The sequence below is a fragment of the Schistocerca serialis genome, chromosome 9, assembly GCF_023864345.2.
Source record: "Schistocerca serialis cubense isolate TAMUIC-IGC-003099 chromosome 9, iqSchSeri2.2, whole genome shotgun sequence".
Classification (NCBI taxonomy): Eukaryota; Metazoa; Arthropoda; class Insecta; order Orthoptera; family Acrididae; genus Schistocerca; species Schistocerca serialis.
The window spans coordinates 490,644,631-490,661,491 of NC_064646.1; the positions used below are offsets into that span (position 1 = coordinate 490,644,631).

The 16,861-nt window shown below is 41.3% G+C and overlaps 1 protein-coding gene across 1 annotated transcript in view; it reads right to left on the reverse strand.

The window, feature by feature from the left end:
- Positions 1-10,195: 10,195 nt before the first annotated feature.
- The window catches only part of LOC126418520 (cytochrome P450 6k1-like), a 77,483-nt gene continuing 70,817 nt past the window's right edge, over positions 10,196-16,861 (reverse strand). Inside the window, exon 8 of the mRNA XM_050085319.1 lies at positions 10,196-10,495. Coding sequence (XP_049941276.1) covers positions 10,329-10,495 — 167 coding nt within the window. The 3' untranslated portion in view covers positions 10,196-10,328. The remainder of the gene's footprint in view (positions 10,496-16,861) is intronic.

A 16,861-nucleotide genomic window follows, 5' to 3' on the forward strand; every position in this document is an offset into this window, starting at 1 on the left:
AAGTTTTTATTTCTTCTCAATGGATATTAATACCTACTCCAAATTTTTCTTTTGTTTCCTTTACTACTTGCTCAATATACAGATTGAATAACATCGGGGAGAGGCTACAACACTGTCTCACTCCCTTCCCAACCACTACTTCCCTTTCATGCCCCTCTTATAACTGCCATCTGGTTTCTGTACAAATTGAAAATAGCCTTTCGCTCCCTGTATTTTACCCCTGCCACCTTTAGAATTTGAAACAGAGTATTCCAGTCAACATTGTCAAAAGCTTTCTCTAAGTCTACAAATGCTAGAAACGTAGGTTTGCCTTTCCTTACTCTTTCTTCTAAGATACGTCGTAGGGTCAGTATTGCCTCACATGTTCCAACATTTCTGCGGAATCCAAACTGATCTTCGCCGAGGTCGGCTTCTACCAGTTTTTCCATTCGTTTGTAAATAATTCGCGTTAGTATTTTGCAGCTGTGGCTCATTAAACTGATAAGTTCGGTAATTTTCACATCTGTCTACACCTGCTTTCTTTGGGATTGGAATTATATTCTTCTTGAAGTTTGAGGGTATTTCGCCTGTCTCATACATCTTGCTCACCAGATGAAAGAGTTTTGTCAGGACTGGCTCTCCCAAGGCCGTCAGTAGTTCTAATACACTCCTGGAAATGGAAAAAAGAACACATTGACACCGGTGTGTCAGACCCACCATACTTGCTCCGGACACTGCGAGAGGGCTGTACAAGCAATGATCACACGCACGGCACAGCGGACACACCAGGAACCGCGGTGTTGGCCGTCGAATGGCGCTAGCTGCGCAGCATTTGTGCACCGCCGCCGTCAGTGTCAGCCAGTTTGCCGTGGTATACGGAGCTCCATCGAAGTCTTTAACACTGGTAGCATGCCGCGACAGCGTGGACGTGAACCGTATGTGCAATTGACGGACTTTGAGCGAGGGCGTATAGTGGGCATGCGGGAGGCCGGGTGGACGTACCGCCGAATAGCTCAACACGTGGGGCGTGAGGTCTCCACAGTACATCGATGCTGTCGCCAGTGGTCGGCGGAAGGTGCACGTGCCCGTCGACCTGGGACCGGACCGCAGCGACGCACGGATGCACGCCAAGACCGTAGGATCCTACGCAGTGCCGTAGGGGACCGCACCGCCACTTCCCAGCAAATTAGGGACACTGTTGCTCCTGGGGTATCGGCGAGGACCATTCGCAACCGTCTCCATGAAGCTGGGCTACGGTCCCGCACACCGTTAGGCCGTCTTCCGCTCACGCCCCAACATCGTGCAGCCCGCCTCCAGTGGTGTCGCGACAGGCGTGAATGGAGGGACGAATGGAGACGTGTCGTCTTCAGCGATGAGAGTCGCTTCTGCCTTGGTGCCAATGATGGTCGTATGCGTGTTTGGAGCCGTGCAGGTGAGCGCCACAATCAGGACTGCATACGACCGAGGCACACAGGGCCAACACCCGGCATCATGGTGTGGGGAGCGATCTCCTACACTGGCCGTACACCACTGGTGATCGTCGAGGGGACACTGAATAGTGCACGGTACATCCAAACCGTCATCGAACCCATCGTTCTACCATTCCTAGACCGGCAAGGGAACTTGCTGTTCCAACAGGACAATGCACGTCCGCATGTATCCTGTGCCACCCAACGTGCTCTAGAAGGTGTAAGTCAACTACCCTGGCCAGCAAGATCTCCGGATCTGTCCCCCATTGAGCATGTTTGGGACTGGATGAAGCGTCGTCTCACGCGGTCTGCACGTCCAGCACGAACGCTGGTCCAACTGAGGCGCCAGGTGGAAATGGCATGGCAAGCCGTTCCACAGGACTACATCCAGCATCTCTACGATCGTCTCCATGGGAGAATAGCAGCCTGCATTGCTGCGAAAGGTGGATATACACTGTACTAGTGCCGACATTGTGCATGCTCTGTTGCCTGTGTCTATGTGCCTGTGGTTCTGTCAGTGTGATCATGTGATGTATCTGACCCCAGGAATGTGTCAATAAAGTTTCCCCTTCCTGGGACAATGAATTCACGGTGTTCTTATTTCAATTTCCAGGAGTGTAGAATGTTGTCTACTCCCGAGGCCTTGTTTCGACTCAGGTCTTTCAGTGCTCTGTCAAACTCGTCACGCAGTATCGTATCTCCCATCTCATCTTCATCTACATCTACGCCTGTAACTTGAGTTAAAAACTTGGACGGAAACTGTAATCACTGATATGTGTCTATTTTCTGCTTGTCTTGCAGTTTTTGGGCACAGGTCTTGTGAAAAACCGCGGAGGTGCAGCAAAACTGAAATCGTATCTACTTGATACCACCCTCTGAACCTCGCCGTTGGTGGGGCGGCTTGCGTGTCTCAGCGATACAGATAGCCGTACCGTAGATGGAACCACAACGGAGGTTTATCTGTTGAGAGACCAGACAAACGTGTGGTTCCTGAAGAGGGGCAGCAGCCTTTTCAGTAAGCTGCAGGGGCAATAGTCTGGATGATTGGCTCATCTGGCCTTGTAACATCAACGATGACGGCCTTGCTGAGCTGGTACTGCGAAAGGCTGAACGCAAGGGGAAACTATAGCCGTCACTTTTCCTGAGAGCATGTACTTGAACTTCATGGTTGGATATAATAATTCCAATCCCAAAGAAAGCAGGTGTTGACAGGTGTGAAAATTACCGAACTACCAGTTTAACAAGTCTGGTTGCAAAATACTAACACGAATTCCTTACAAACGAATGGAAAAACTGGTAAAAGCCGACGTCGGGGAATATCAGTTTAGATTGCATTGAAATGTTGGAACACGCGATGCAATACTGTCCCTATGAGTTATCTTAGAAGATAGCAAACAGAACAAGGTTGCTATAAAACCAATTTTAGTATCATTTCATGTCGACACATCCTGTCTCTCTCCCGGGAAGCCAGAATCTACAAGCTTCCAAAGAGCTGTAGGTTTCAGCAGGGCACAAGAGAGCTAAACATTGGTGAACTGAGCTGAAATAGCAACAATAAGTTCCCATGCTTACGGGTTCTACTATTATTCAATAATTATCAGTGCAGTCTCACATTAACAACTGATATTGACACTGCAACAACCTTTCTACAAGCCTAGTAATTTAGCTCTTTTACTTTCAGTTTAGTTAAGTGACATAAATAAAAAATAAAAATCAATACATTGTTTAAGTCATAGAACATGTCTTCAGTATTTCGATTAACTACCACAGTAACACAGTAAAGTCAAAAAACTTAAGCCGGCTGATATTGCACGAATCTCTCCTAAATCTGATGACTTCCATGGAAGGGGAGTACCCCATAAGATTATGAAAATTTAATAAAAACAGTATCACGTAGCTGAAACATCTTATTGCAGAAAGACTACTCAGGGTGACCCAGTAAGGACGAAAATATGGGTACTGCATCACACACACACACACACACACACATATATATATATATATATATATATATATATATATATATATATATATATATATAAGAAACAAACTATTACCATAAAGCAACGAACAAATGAATCAGCCACTGAGGTAAGTACATAACCATTTAATAGGTGGACAAAGGATTGCAATTATGGAGTATAGCCTTGACACAGATGGATGGACATGTGAAAGTATAACATGAAACTCTATTGCGGATACGGCCAATGACTGAGGGAATGATTGGAGGTTGAAGAATGAACCCAAAAAATTAAGTACAGACGCCAGAAGAATTATAAAAAAGCGTGATGTAAGTAACCAGTTGCTGTTAATGGTAAAACTGTGCAACAAAACCTCAGTTGACAAGTCTTGGTTGCCCCTCGATTCTGTGATCTCATTACCTTCTCTTACCACTCCTATACGGTATTAATGTGAAAGACGGAGGCGGTATTGGCTGGAAATTATGAGTCCAGGTCGACCTCTGTGCTCAGTTCTAATATGGAGACATCCATCTGCGAGATCCCTAAGCAACAAGAGTGTACTCTCTTCGACCATCTGGTAGCAAGGATTTGCCCATCAATGGTCTGGCAGCGAGTGGCTTCTGACAACTCTCTGAAACTGCGCTGCTTCTGCCAGCGTAGGAATCTCACTGGCCAATTGGAACAGACCTTGCGAATTCCGAACTATAATAATTTTCCAAATAAGTTTAGCTCCTACTCTCACAGACCCTTTTTCATGGATAACCAGTAGTGGTCTGACGTGAGTAGGAAGCCATAAAATCTCTACCACTCCACGATAGCTTTCGAACCATGGCCAACTGAGGAACTTATATATAGACACATGTGGGAAAGTGTGCCTTCAACAAAAGTAACTATTGTGAGACAATCAGAGTGCCCTTTACTAAGATTTTAAGCAAACATTCTTTCATGGCACGATCACTGGGTAATAGCCAGTCTTACGTTTCCCCCGCTCTGGTGCCTACAGGTAGATTCACATGTTGTCCTTTCCAAAAGGATTCGTAGTGTCTCACACAATAGAGTTTTGTGACAGATAGGCTGCCCTACATTGCCTGCAGTGCTGAGATGGGTCGTAGTGAATTCTGCATCTCCTCCTGCTCAGGAAGACAGCTTTCAGCCATGAACACGTTTATGACACCTCCTAGTCCTTTTAAGTAAAATATCGTGTTGCACTGGCCTGCTAGAAAGAGCTCCAATGCTGCAGAAAATAACAGGTTCCTCTCACTGTAATAAAAGATGAGGGAAGATAAAAGTAATTAGATGTGCAATCACTGGCCATATTGAATATTGGCTGCAGTTATGATGCAGTGTTAAAGGACTGACTACTCTGACTATTGGAGTGCGCGTGTTACGTTATACAGTTTGTTGTAGATAGTTTGGTGATAAACCGCTATGTAACGTCTGTGCCACGTTTTGCACTGTATATACACTCAATCACCTACAAACATTATCATATACTCTTCCTACTAAAGTGTACATGCATAAAATAAAAATTTTGATATTTCCCGTATTCACTGACTTTACAGTTTCAGTGGCCGGCAGTTTATCATCCAAACGTGGTAAGTTGTTAAGCCGGTCAGCCTGCCACTGCATTTACATTTATTTTTACTACACTTTCATCCATTTCCACTTGACTAATATGTTTCTAATTGTTATGTATACTTACCATACTGTCTTGCACTGGCATGGCAAACCCCTCAATATTATTTTTAGTACTATTATTATTTCTTTCCTTTCTCAGACGTTATGTCTGGTTAAAAGTGGAAAGTGTCGCGGACTTGATCAAGCGTGACTTCCTTTTAACTGTACGGTATATGTTACATTGCATTTAGAAACTTTCGGGTAAATGAACATGTATCAATAATTACAGATTTCTGTAGTTGTATATATACGTTAGGATGTAGCTGTATTGCGTTGATGTACTGGTGGATATTATGTCGTATGACTCCTGTAGTTGATAGTATAATTGGTATAATGTCAACTTTATCCTGATGCCACATGTTCTTGACTTCCTCAGCCAGTTGGATGTATTTTTCAATTTTTTCTCCCGTATATTTGTTGTATTTGCTATGGATATTTCGATTAGTTGTGTTAATTTCTTCTTTTTATTGGTGAATATGATGTCAGATTGAAACGTCCCCTTAGAAAAATTTATGAATGACTGTACTAATAAACCTCTTACATTATTTGATTTTCAAACAGATGAGCAGAACTGAACGTACTCACACATTTCGCTCTGTACCTGTTCTGATGAACACTAAACTGACACACAATATTTTCAGCGCAACGCAATCTGACTTTCAATAATCCCTACAAAAGAATGACCCTGACTAACATTAACCTATACCTTTCACAAATCACTTACCTCGCAAAAATCTTCGTTACTCGAACTACTGCAATACATCGGGCGCCACTACTGCCAGCTAAATAAAAGATTCAAACTACTGAAGGCACTAACTACTGATAGGCATGGTTAGCAAATGAAAGATTTTGATAGAGAACAAACAATTCAAAAGTCATAATATCAGTCCATGATACTCAATATTACAAATTTACTGTCTCTCCGCTCTCAAAACTCCGCCATCTCACTCCCCACATCCACAACTGCTGGTGGCTCACCTCCAACTGCGCAACGCTACGCGCTGTTAACAGCCAACTGGCCAACACTACAATGGCAAACAACAATTCAAACTAGCCACAGACTGCACACAGCACAGCCAGTGATTTTCATACAGGACGCTAGGTGACAGTGGTTACCAATATAAGAACCTAAACAGCCTACTTACAAGGTTTGCTAAGTGGTGTTGTTTTATCTGTTATAATGGTTCTGTTCAAGTATAATTTGTATTCATCATTCTCCAGTACATTTTGTGGTGCATACTTGTATGTGGGAACGTGTTGCTTTATTAGTTTATGTTGTATGGCAAGTTGTTGATGTATTATTTTTGCTACATTGTCATGTCTTCTGGTGTATTCTGTATTTGCTAGTATTGTACTTCCGGTTGTGATGTGATCTACTTTTTCTATTTGTTGTTTGCAAAGTCTGCATTTATCTGTTGTGGTATTGGGATCTTTAATAATATGCTTGCTGTAATATCTGGTGTTTATTGTTTGATCCTGTATTGCAATCATGATTCCTTCCGTCTCACTGTATATATTGCCTTTTGTTAGCCATGTGTTGGATGCGTCTTGATCGATGTGTGGCTGTGTTAGATGGTGGTGGTGGTGGTGGTTAGTGTTTAACGTCCCGTCGACAACGAGGTCATTAGAGACGGAGCGCAAGCTCGGGTTAGGGAAGGAGTGGGAAGGAAATCGGCCGTGCCCTTTCAAAGGAACCACTGTGTTAGATGATATGGGTGCTTGCCATGTAGTGTTTTCTTTTTCCCATTTACTTTCTTCGTATCTGTTGATGTTATGTGATCTAAAGGGTTGTAGAAGTGGTTATGAAATTGCATTGGTGTAGCCGATGTATTTATATGAGTGGTTGCTTTGTGTATTTTGCTAGTTTCTGCTCGTTCTATAAAGAATTTTCTTAAATTGTCTATCTGTCCATAATGTAGGTTTTTTATGTCGATAGATCCCCTTCCTCCTTCCTTTCTGCTTAATGTGAATCTTTGTTGCTGAATGTATCTGATGTATTCTATATTTGTGGCATTGTGATCGTGTAAGTGTATTGAGTGCTTCTAGGTCTGTGTTAGTCCATTTCACTACTCCAAATGAGTAGGTCAATATTGGTATAGCATAATTATTTATAGCTTTTGTCTTGTTTCGTGCTGTCAGTTCTGTTTTCAGTATTTTTGTTAGTCTTTGTCTATATTTTTCTTTTAGTTCTTCTTTAATATTTGTATTATCTATTCCTATTTTTTGTCTGTATCCTAGATATTTATAGGCATCTGTTTTTTCCATCTCTTCTATGCAGTCCTGTGGTTATCCAATATGAAATCTTCTTGTTTAGTGTGTTTTCCTTTGACTATGCTATTTTTCTTACATTTGCCTGTTCCAAAAGCCACATTTGTATCATTGCTGAATACTTCTGTTATCTTTAGCAATTGGTTGAGTTGTTTATTTGTTGCTGCCAGTAGTTTTAGATCGTCCAAGTGTAGCAAATGTGTGATTTTGTGTTGGCATGTTCCAGTAATTTTATATCCATAATTTGTATTATTTAGCATGTTGGATAGTGGGTTCAAAGCAAGTCAGAACCAGAAAGGACTTAATGAGTCTCCTTGGTATATTCCGCACTTAATCTGTATTGGCTGTGATGTGATATTATTTGAATTGGTTTGGGTATTAAGTGTGGTTTTCCAATTTTTCATTACTATGTTTAGAAATTGTATCAATTTAGGATCTACTTTGTATATTTCCAATATCTGTAGTAATCATGAGTGGGGTACACTATCAAAATCTTTTTGGTAACCAATATATGCGTTGTGTAGCCACCTTTGTTTAGTTTTAGCTTGATATGTCACCTCTGCATCTATTTTCAGTTGCTCTTTACATCCACGTGCTCCTTTGCAACAGCCTTTTTTTCTTCATTTATAATTTTGTTGTGTTGTATGTGTCATTAATTTCTGTGTAATGACTGAAGTTAACATTTTGTATATTGTTGGTAGGCATGTTATGAGGCGATATTTTGCTGGGTTTGATGTGTCTGCTTGATCTTTAGGTTTCAGATAAATTATTCCTTATGTAAGTGTATCAGGGACTGTGTTGGGTCTGCAATGTAATTGTTAAATAATTTAGTTAGATGTGAATGTGTTGAGGTGAACTTCTTTATGCAGAAATTTGCTATTTTATCTTTTCCAGGGGTTTTCCAATTGCGCATAGAATTAATTGCTCGGGTGACTTCACGTTGCAAAATTATCACTTCAGGCATTTGTGGTATCATCTTGTATGTGTCTGTTTCTTGCATGTCTGTTATGTTGTACCAGGTTTGACCATAAGTTGCTCCAGAAGTGTTCCATGTCTGTTATGTTTGGTGGATTGTATATTTTAATGTGTGTGTTATCTGTTGTCTGGTAAAATTTCTTTTGGTTTGTGTTGAATGTTTGGTTTTGTTTCCTTCTATTTTCACTTTTTTTGTATCTTCTAAGTCGTTTGGCCAAAGCTTGTAATTTCTGCTTCTTCTCATCTAATTGCTCTATCGCTTCTTGCTGTGAGATTTTACCTAACCTTTTTCATTTTTTGTCTGAAATTTCATTTCTTATAAATTGTGTAAGCTGTCCGATGTCTTTTCTCAGTTTTTCTATTCTGATCTGTAGCCTGTGTTGCCATGCTGGTTTTGTGGGTTTCTTCTGTGTGTTGGTTGGTTCTGATCTCTGCTTAGTGTGTATATTTACTGTAGTGAGTGCTCCTATGTAAACCAGTTGTTGTAACTCTTCCATAGTTGTATTTTCATTTATTTTGTTGTGTATGATTGTGTTGATAGTTGTTATTATTGTTTCGACTTGTGGGTTATTTGGTGGTCTATGTAAGAATGGCCTAATGTCTGAATTTGTGTCTTTGTATTCTATATATGTCAGCTGAAAGTTTTCTTCTACATCTAACATGTGTGTCACTTCGTGTTCTATTTATGCTTGTTCTGGTGGCTGTCTTAAGATTTCGTTTTCCTCTGATTGTTTAATGGATGCGTGTTGTTCTTTGTTTGCTCTGGGATGTTTGAGCCCATTACTGTATTTTCTTCTTCTTCTTCTTCTTCTGATTGCACATTATTTTGTTCCAGCATTTGTTGTACTTGTTTTCTAATTCTGACTGGGGTATCCTGTTATTTTTGATTATTACATGGATCTAATCAGGTAGTCGTTGTTTTGTAAAAAATTTTAATTCTGAGTGTCTGATAATAAATGTTGTGTATACTTGTGATCTGTATTCAGTTGTGCTGGTTCCTAAGTTTGTTGCTTGGTAATAACAGAACATGAGGTGTCGGGTAACTTCATCTGACCATCTCATCCGCTGTCTTTGTTTTCCTTCTAGAATGGTTGCAGGAAGCATATCCTGCAAAACACCTCTATTTGGATTTAAATCATTTTCCATGTGGCTAGCAGTGTCGTTACCATTGTGGACGGGCATAGTGTTCAAGCGTCGTGCCCGACCATGACAGCGCTTGTCCGAGGCTTCATTAGTTCTGTCCTGAACCAACCAATCACACTAAAAGGGGGGTTAGCCCTATTAGAGGTTTGTTCTTTTCGTCGCCTTTTACGACAGGCAGAACATACTGGAGCCCTGTTCTTTTTGTTATGTATACTACTTACCACACTTCTTGTACTGGGATGGCAAACCCCTCAACATTATTATTACTATTATTATTATTATTATTATTGTTACTATGCCTTTTATGATTATTACTTTAATTATAACCAATATTATTGTAAATGTTACACATATTTTACTGAATAGCAGGTATTTATAAATATCAGGTGGTTTCAGATGCTGTATTAGAAAGTGATATGAATAATTCAAAGACTAAATTGAATAATGGCCACAAAATTGTAATGTGATCTATCTAATTACACCAGTAGATAACATACCATAAATAACTGCCAGTAGACAAATAACTGAGCTGAAAACATGGTATGCAAATTGTAAAAGCGGCAGGTTTTTTGTTTCCAGAGTGACATGATGGAAGCAGCCGGAAAGTTCAGTGTTCATAAAACGAGGGGCTTTCCTGTGATGAGTGCTGTGTAGTTATCACTGTGAATTTTGGAAATACTCTGTCCATAGTGCGAGGAAGAAAGTAAATGTGTGAAAAATAGATTCCTAAGTATTATACTTTTATTATTACAAAATGAAACAAACATATGCTACTGCTGCACAATAGACAGACGATTAAGCCACGTACAGTCTTTAAAGTTCCTCTTTATGTCATGTTGGCGCGCTAGTGAATCTCCTAGCATCGTTCCACAAATTGCAGCTCGATTTCCTTTGTGGGCAGCAGCAGTACATTTCTGGTGTTGTAGGTGACATGCCTGGTTGTGTTCTTCGTAGGTCGCACGCAACACTTGGACAGGATGTTCGCAAGACCCACTTTGGTCTGCAGTAAACCGAGTCTCATACCTGCAAATCGAAAAGAGGGTGTCACCCTGATTATCAAAAACTTTATTACAGCAGATCAAGATTCCATGGGGTTTCACAGTGAAGGACTTCAGAATGCATATTTCGCCTTTGTTTAACATTCTGAAAAGTGTAAAATATTTAAGCACATTAATGTTTCTGAAAATTTCAGAACTAAGAAGACTAAATGTGAGTGAAGTACACTAGACATCAGGAAGTAGGTACAGGGAAAAACTAGTTATTAGAGTTACAGAACTGTTCATGATCCGTGATTTTGGGAATTCATTACCGTACGAAGAACTCTCGCTGTGCTGTACTTCTTAACCACAGTGCACGTCAAGAGATTCTGATGGCATTCCCGGTGATTTTTTCGCCATCTGGTTTGTGTGCAAGTTCAGGAACTTTCTAGCGCTGTTGCTGGAGAAGCAACCTTTTGAAGGAATACAGTAGCTCAGGGAACATACACTAAAATGAAGGTCGACGGAGAGAAGGTTAAAATACTAAATTTAATCTTCAGAAATTGAGTAGTCGATAAAAATTATACTGTTACTGTTTTACAATTTAATCCCACCAGACTAAATGTTTGGCGCCCACACAAAACAGCGCTTTGCCCGTTTTGGAGTGTTGTAGGCCGGATACCTGGCAGTCATGTGACCCTCGACCCGCGACATAAGTAATGGTAGTGGTGTGATGTGTACGTTACAGCCGCTTTTGTGGGATTAGAGCTCAAACAAGGAACTTCTTGAGTGCAAAGTAGCAAGCTCAGTCTTCAGTAAGTGTCTGTTGAAACCGTTGTGTTAACAGTTATGATAGGAAAAATATTAGCTGACAATGACTCACCATATGCATCACGAGGGCGACAGAAAATGAGTGTCCAGGAGGTGCAGAGATCAACCTTCTACGGGATGTATGTACCACACTTCACAAGATGGCCATAGCTGACACTTAAGAAATCTTCGAAACAAATCATTAGCTTGCACCATGAACACGGAATGCTACAGTGATCACAAAGGTTCGCCCCATCAGATTCTAAGGCGAACTCCTTGGGAGTTACAAACAGGGTAGGATTTTCAGCTAGGTGTCCACTCTTAAAGAATGCATATAGAATCATACTGGTGTAACACGGTGACAAGAACTGATGGAATGTGATGACATGCAACGGAATACGACACGGCCTGTAGTGCAGTTTATCGTGGAACTGGCTATCTTTTAAGGCGCAGCTGCAGATAGTGCGATAATATGTTTTATAGGTGCGGAAAAAACAGACATCCTGAGGCTGAATTTGCCAAATAGTGCCAGGTGTATGAATTGCAATGTCACACACTTTTCAGCAAGGATAGTTTGCTCTTAAGGAGTATGATTTTTATATGCAGACCAGAAATCAAGCAGAAGCAAGTTATTTTAACCAATTACTGGTCAGAGACAGTGGTCATACCATAGTTGTAGTTCTCGTACGTCCATTTTCCCACTCTTGCTTGCTGTGACGTAAATATTCCCTAATGCCCTTGCAAGCCCACGTACACGAGAATAAATCGTAGGGGCAGAGCACCACCAACCTCACTCAACACAATAAATAACTTTGCCGTCAATTTACCATCCAGATTAACAGTCGGGATAATTGTATGCGACTGCTTTGAGGGATTGATGTTAGTCGATCTTCATACAACTCTCTTGTACCTCTAATTTCCAGCGTTCCTTTAATATGCATTTCCTCTTCAGATCCCAATTGGTCAGAGTTCAAAACTAATTCCTTGTGATCAATGGGATTATTTTGTTTATCTCTTCAACAAATGTTTGGGGCGATTCCGCAGTTTGTTGTTACGTCTTTCCATTCTGTAGCTATGTTTGAAGGTATGCAACCATTCACTGCTTCCTTTGAAATCATTACACTCAGTGTCTCGCGTACTCTGATGTGCATAAAGTTGTAGGTTACTAACACACATCTTGTAAGCTGTATCGAGTATCCCGGAAACGCGGAAACACTAGGTTTTGTAGCACGTGCTTCTTGTCCTTGCTTGAATATCGGTATTTTTCTTTCACACTACACGATAATATTGCTGCAGACTTACTCGAAATCTATTCCTAATTGTTCTTTTACTATGCTGCGGATGATTTTCCATGTACGTGATTATATTTAATACTCGCTGCTTGGACATTGATTTCCCTTACCACGTGTCACTGGAGATGGGATCTGTGGCTCTCTGTCCGACAAGGATGATGAACTACTTGGCCAGTCGTTGTGACTGAGCGGTTCTAGGCGCTACAGTCTGGAACCGCGCGACCGCTACGCTCGCAGGTTCGAATCCTGCCTCAGGCATGGATGTGTGTGATGTCCTTAGGTTAGTTAGGTTTCAGTCGTTCTAAGTTCTAGGGGATTGGTGACCTCAGATGATAAGTCCCTTAGTGCTCAGAGCCATTTGAACCATTTGATGAACTACCTGTTTCAACACCACTCTCACTTAAGCACGTACCGTCATCATTGTACTCCTCATGTACATTGTCCCCACAGTCGATTATATACGATACCACACATTTCACTGATTCATTTTACATATACGCTAATCTTTCATCTGCTACTTCTTTCTCACTCTGCGTTTCCTCGGGTTCCTTTGTGACGAAATGTCAATTTCGGCAGCTGTTATTACAGATAAAACGCAATGTTTGCTTTGTTTATCGTTTCCATTGCTCTGCTTTGTACGAACAGCACTAGCACTGTGAGGTACTCGCCTCATGCTGCGCTCACTATTGGATTCCTTCAGTACCGCCCCTTTTGCCATTAGCTGTCAATATTGTGATCGCGTAGTAGACAATGTGTGGGGCGTCGCATGCCGTAAATATTGTTGGCCTTTTACGACCTCACAGTCAAGAAGTTCCTTGTAAATCGACACAGAGAGATACATAGTGACAGAGAAGAGCTATCGTGTTTCGACGTGATCGCGACCACACCGTGTATACGGTTGCCCGATTTGTTGGGAGATCGGCGCGGACGGTGGAACCTGTCTACAATGAATGATGTACCAGACACAGAATATGCAGACGGCGTCAGAATAGTGGTCGTGAGAACATCCTAACAGAGAGAGACAGGAGGTGAATGTCACGCCTTGTCAATGACAATCGGTCGCAGAACTGTAACGTTTCCATCTCAAACAGCTTACGAACGGACAACACGTCATCATCAGGCGTAGTCCGGTGTTACACGGTATTACAGCGCGACGTCTCTGAAGGGGTGACTGATCTTTTGCCCAGCGTCCTTGTTGCATAAAATATTTCTAACAAATGATATTATTACTGTGCCAGTTCTCATCGTTGGAGTACACAGTCATGTAAATTTACAGGGTGGCGCACAAAATGCGTTACCAATTGTTTCTTTCACAATTTACGACGCACATCAGATATCCCTCTTGGAGCTCTACAGCAGTACCAGTAGAGCTTGGAAAAACAAATGAGTTAGGAAATGACGTGTAATTCACGATACTGCTGCTAGGAGACTAGTAAGCAGCAATGGCTGACAATGGAAGACTGACGACACAGCAACGATCGGCAATTGTGTTACTTTTTCATGAAACGAAAGACCTTGTTGTGACTGTTTTCGACAACACGATGGGTCCCTTGCAAGAAGACCATCCACAGGTTGTGCGATCAATTTGTACAGGAAGGAACAGTATTGGAAGCGAAGCGACCTCGGCCTAAGACCGTTTGTTCGCCGCCGAAGAATATTGAAGCGGTACGAGTTGCTGTACAGAGAAGTCCCGGGAAATCGTGAAGAAAGGCAGCTAGTGCAACTGGGAATATCCAGAAGCTCCGTTCAACGCATTCTTGAAAGTGACCTCCATGTGTACCCATACAAGATGACCTGTGCACAGAAGCTCACTGAAGAACACAAGCAGCAGAGACTACTGTTTGCTCAGTGGGCGGAGTATAGGAACGAAACTCTCAACGTTTGGTTTTCAGACGAGGCGCATTTTCATTTAGACGGTGTGGTTAACAAACAAAATGTACGCTTTTGGGCCACTAAAAACCCACAAGTGCTTCATGAACGACAACATTATCCTCCGTGGATTACAGCGTGGGCAGCAATTTCCAGTCACGGACTTATTGGACCCTTTTTCTTTGAAGAAACTGTGAACAGCGAGCGTTATTTGAGCATGCTTCGCAATAGCTTCATTCCACAGCTTCTTGCTACTGCCTTGTCCTTCAGCACGCAGTGGTTCATGCAAGATGGAGCAAGGCCACATACTGCAAACACTGTGTTGGAGTTTTTACACGAACATTTCGACATGCGGATCATTTCACTCAGGTGTCCAGGTCGCTTCAATGACGGACAAAATTGGCCCCCCAATAGTCCAGACTTCAATCAATGTGACTTTTTTCTTTGGGGGTGCCTAAAGGAAAAATTTTTCCCGAAACGTCCACGTGATTTAATGGAGCTCATAAGACTTACTCTTCAAGCTTGCAGTGAAATTACGGAAGACATGTGCCGTAGGGTAATGACTAACTTCAGTGTTCGTTTGAAGGAAGTTAGGAAACGAAATGGTGGACATATTGAGCATGTGCTGAGTTAGAACAAATCTCCATGGACGGCTCTTCATTGTAGTATATGTTCCTTTCAGATTGTATTGACAATAGAGTTTATATTCAGAAACAAAATGGTAACACATTTCGTGCGCCATCCTGTATGATCTCTTTTAAAAATTACTATATTATATCCTCTGTCGTAACGTTGGAAGTGGTTAACTTCTCATCACAAACAGTGATAAGTGGGCCTGAATACAGCTGTGTAAGTAGCAATCAAGTAGGCTAATGAAAGGAACGCATTGTAAAGTGTATTTTATCCAGGGAAACACCTAACATTCTGCGTGGTGTCTGTTTGTTCTAAGTCGTGTCTCCCTACCACTTTCGCGCAACGACGCACTGAGCCTGTTTTTAGGGAATTGACTAGTTTGAACCTGGGACCTGTTGCTGGTAAGGAGACGCCAGACCACACATGACATGTAGCGTTCAGAAGAGTTCAGTGAGACTAGCGATGATATAACTAAACACTTAATGATTTCAGCGTCAGCTCCACTGCACTCCCTGTAAAAGAATCTTAATACTAACTAAATTTAGTGGAAGGGGTTCAAGGCTTTCCTATTTATAGTTAGCTGGTAAAATAACGTCGAGAAAGTAGTTAAGTTTACCATTGGAATTTTTATTCTACTCACAAAACATTGTTTATAAATTGCACTATTGATAAAAGGAAATATTTTAATACGTGATGATAAAAACCAACTGCATTCAACAAAAATGTGAACGAATATTCTCTGAATGGGTTTCCAAGTTCTATAATGGATCGAAGGATGACCTATGCCATATCACATCTATAATCTAGGTTTAAGTTAAGTTTCATAAAAGAGAAAACTATCAAAACGGTCTACAGTGACCCTCAATTATCTTCAATTACTTATTTAACTTGTCGTAAATTACAGTGGCTGATGTGGCTTCTCAATAATTATATAACAGAAAAATCATCGCGTTTCAGATTTTAACTTCTAGTAGCAAATGTGAATAGCTGTAATTGACGATCGACACTAGTATTACTCAAAAAGGCGATGTAACAGATGAGACTTCTGCAGTTCTGAGTGAAGCCTTATGACTCTTATGCGGCATCGCGTGCGTTCATTATCTTGTCGGTGGTTAGTCAGCGTCAGGGGGCGGCGGGCGACGCAGCTCCACACACCTCGCCGTCTTGGAAGCAACTCTTTCTATCTTCTCTTTACTACAGTTTACCGAAGCTGGTTTAAGAAAAGCTATCTGCCTGTGTTTTCAACTGACCAGTCAGGGTCTCAATGTTAACCTTAAGCTCCGGCTACAAAAATTCTGTCTATCCAATGAGAAACGTTATGCTTTTCGTGGTGGGGCAATGTTTTTAATGTTTGTGTGGTGTGCGTACTGTAAGACCTTCGATACACACACCATCAGATTATTTGACTTGTCGCTCTATGCGAGTGTCAGAAATATGTCTCGTGGTCTTATCGTGGCGTGTTTATCTTCTGGCGTTAGGTCAGACGATAGAAATGCCACTTGCACGCTTAGAGTAGCAGATTGACGGTGACCAACGTTAAACAGAACTTGATTAATTTTCACACACATTTATTAAAATAATAACAAGCCTAAAAACTACTTAACTTGGTTCTGGATGCTATTTTCAATTGACAATCGGAAGTTCCTTTGGTCTTGGTATGTTAATCTTATTCTCACATATCTCTGATACTTGACAAAGTGTCTATTCATTTATCCTCATGGCTATGTACAGGAATATGATAATCTTATTAGGCACAGACTGAAACTTGACTATAGACTGGTACAGACTAATGCAGACTGGCTAATTGG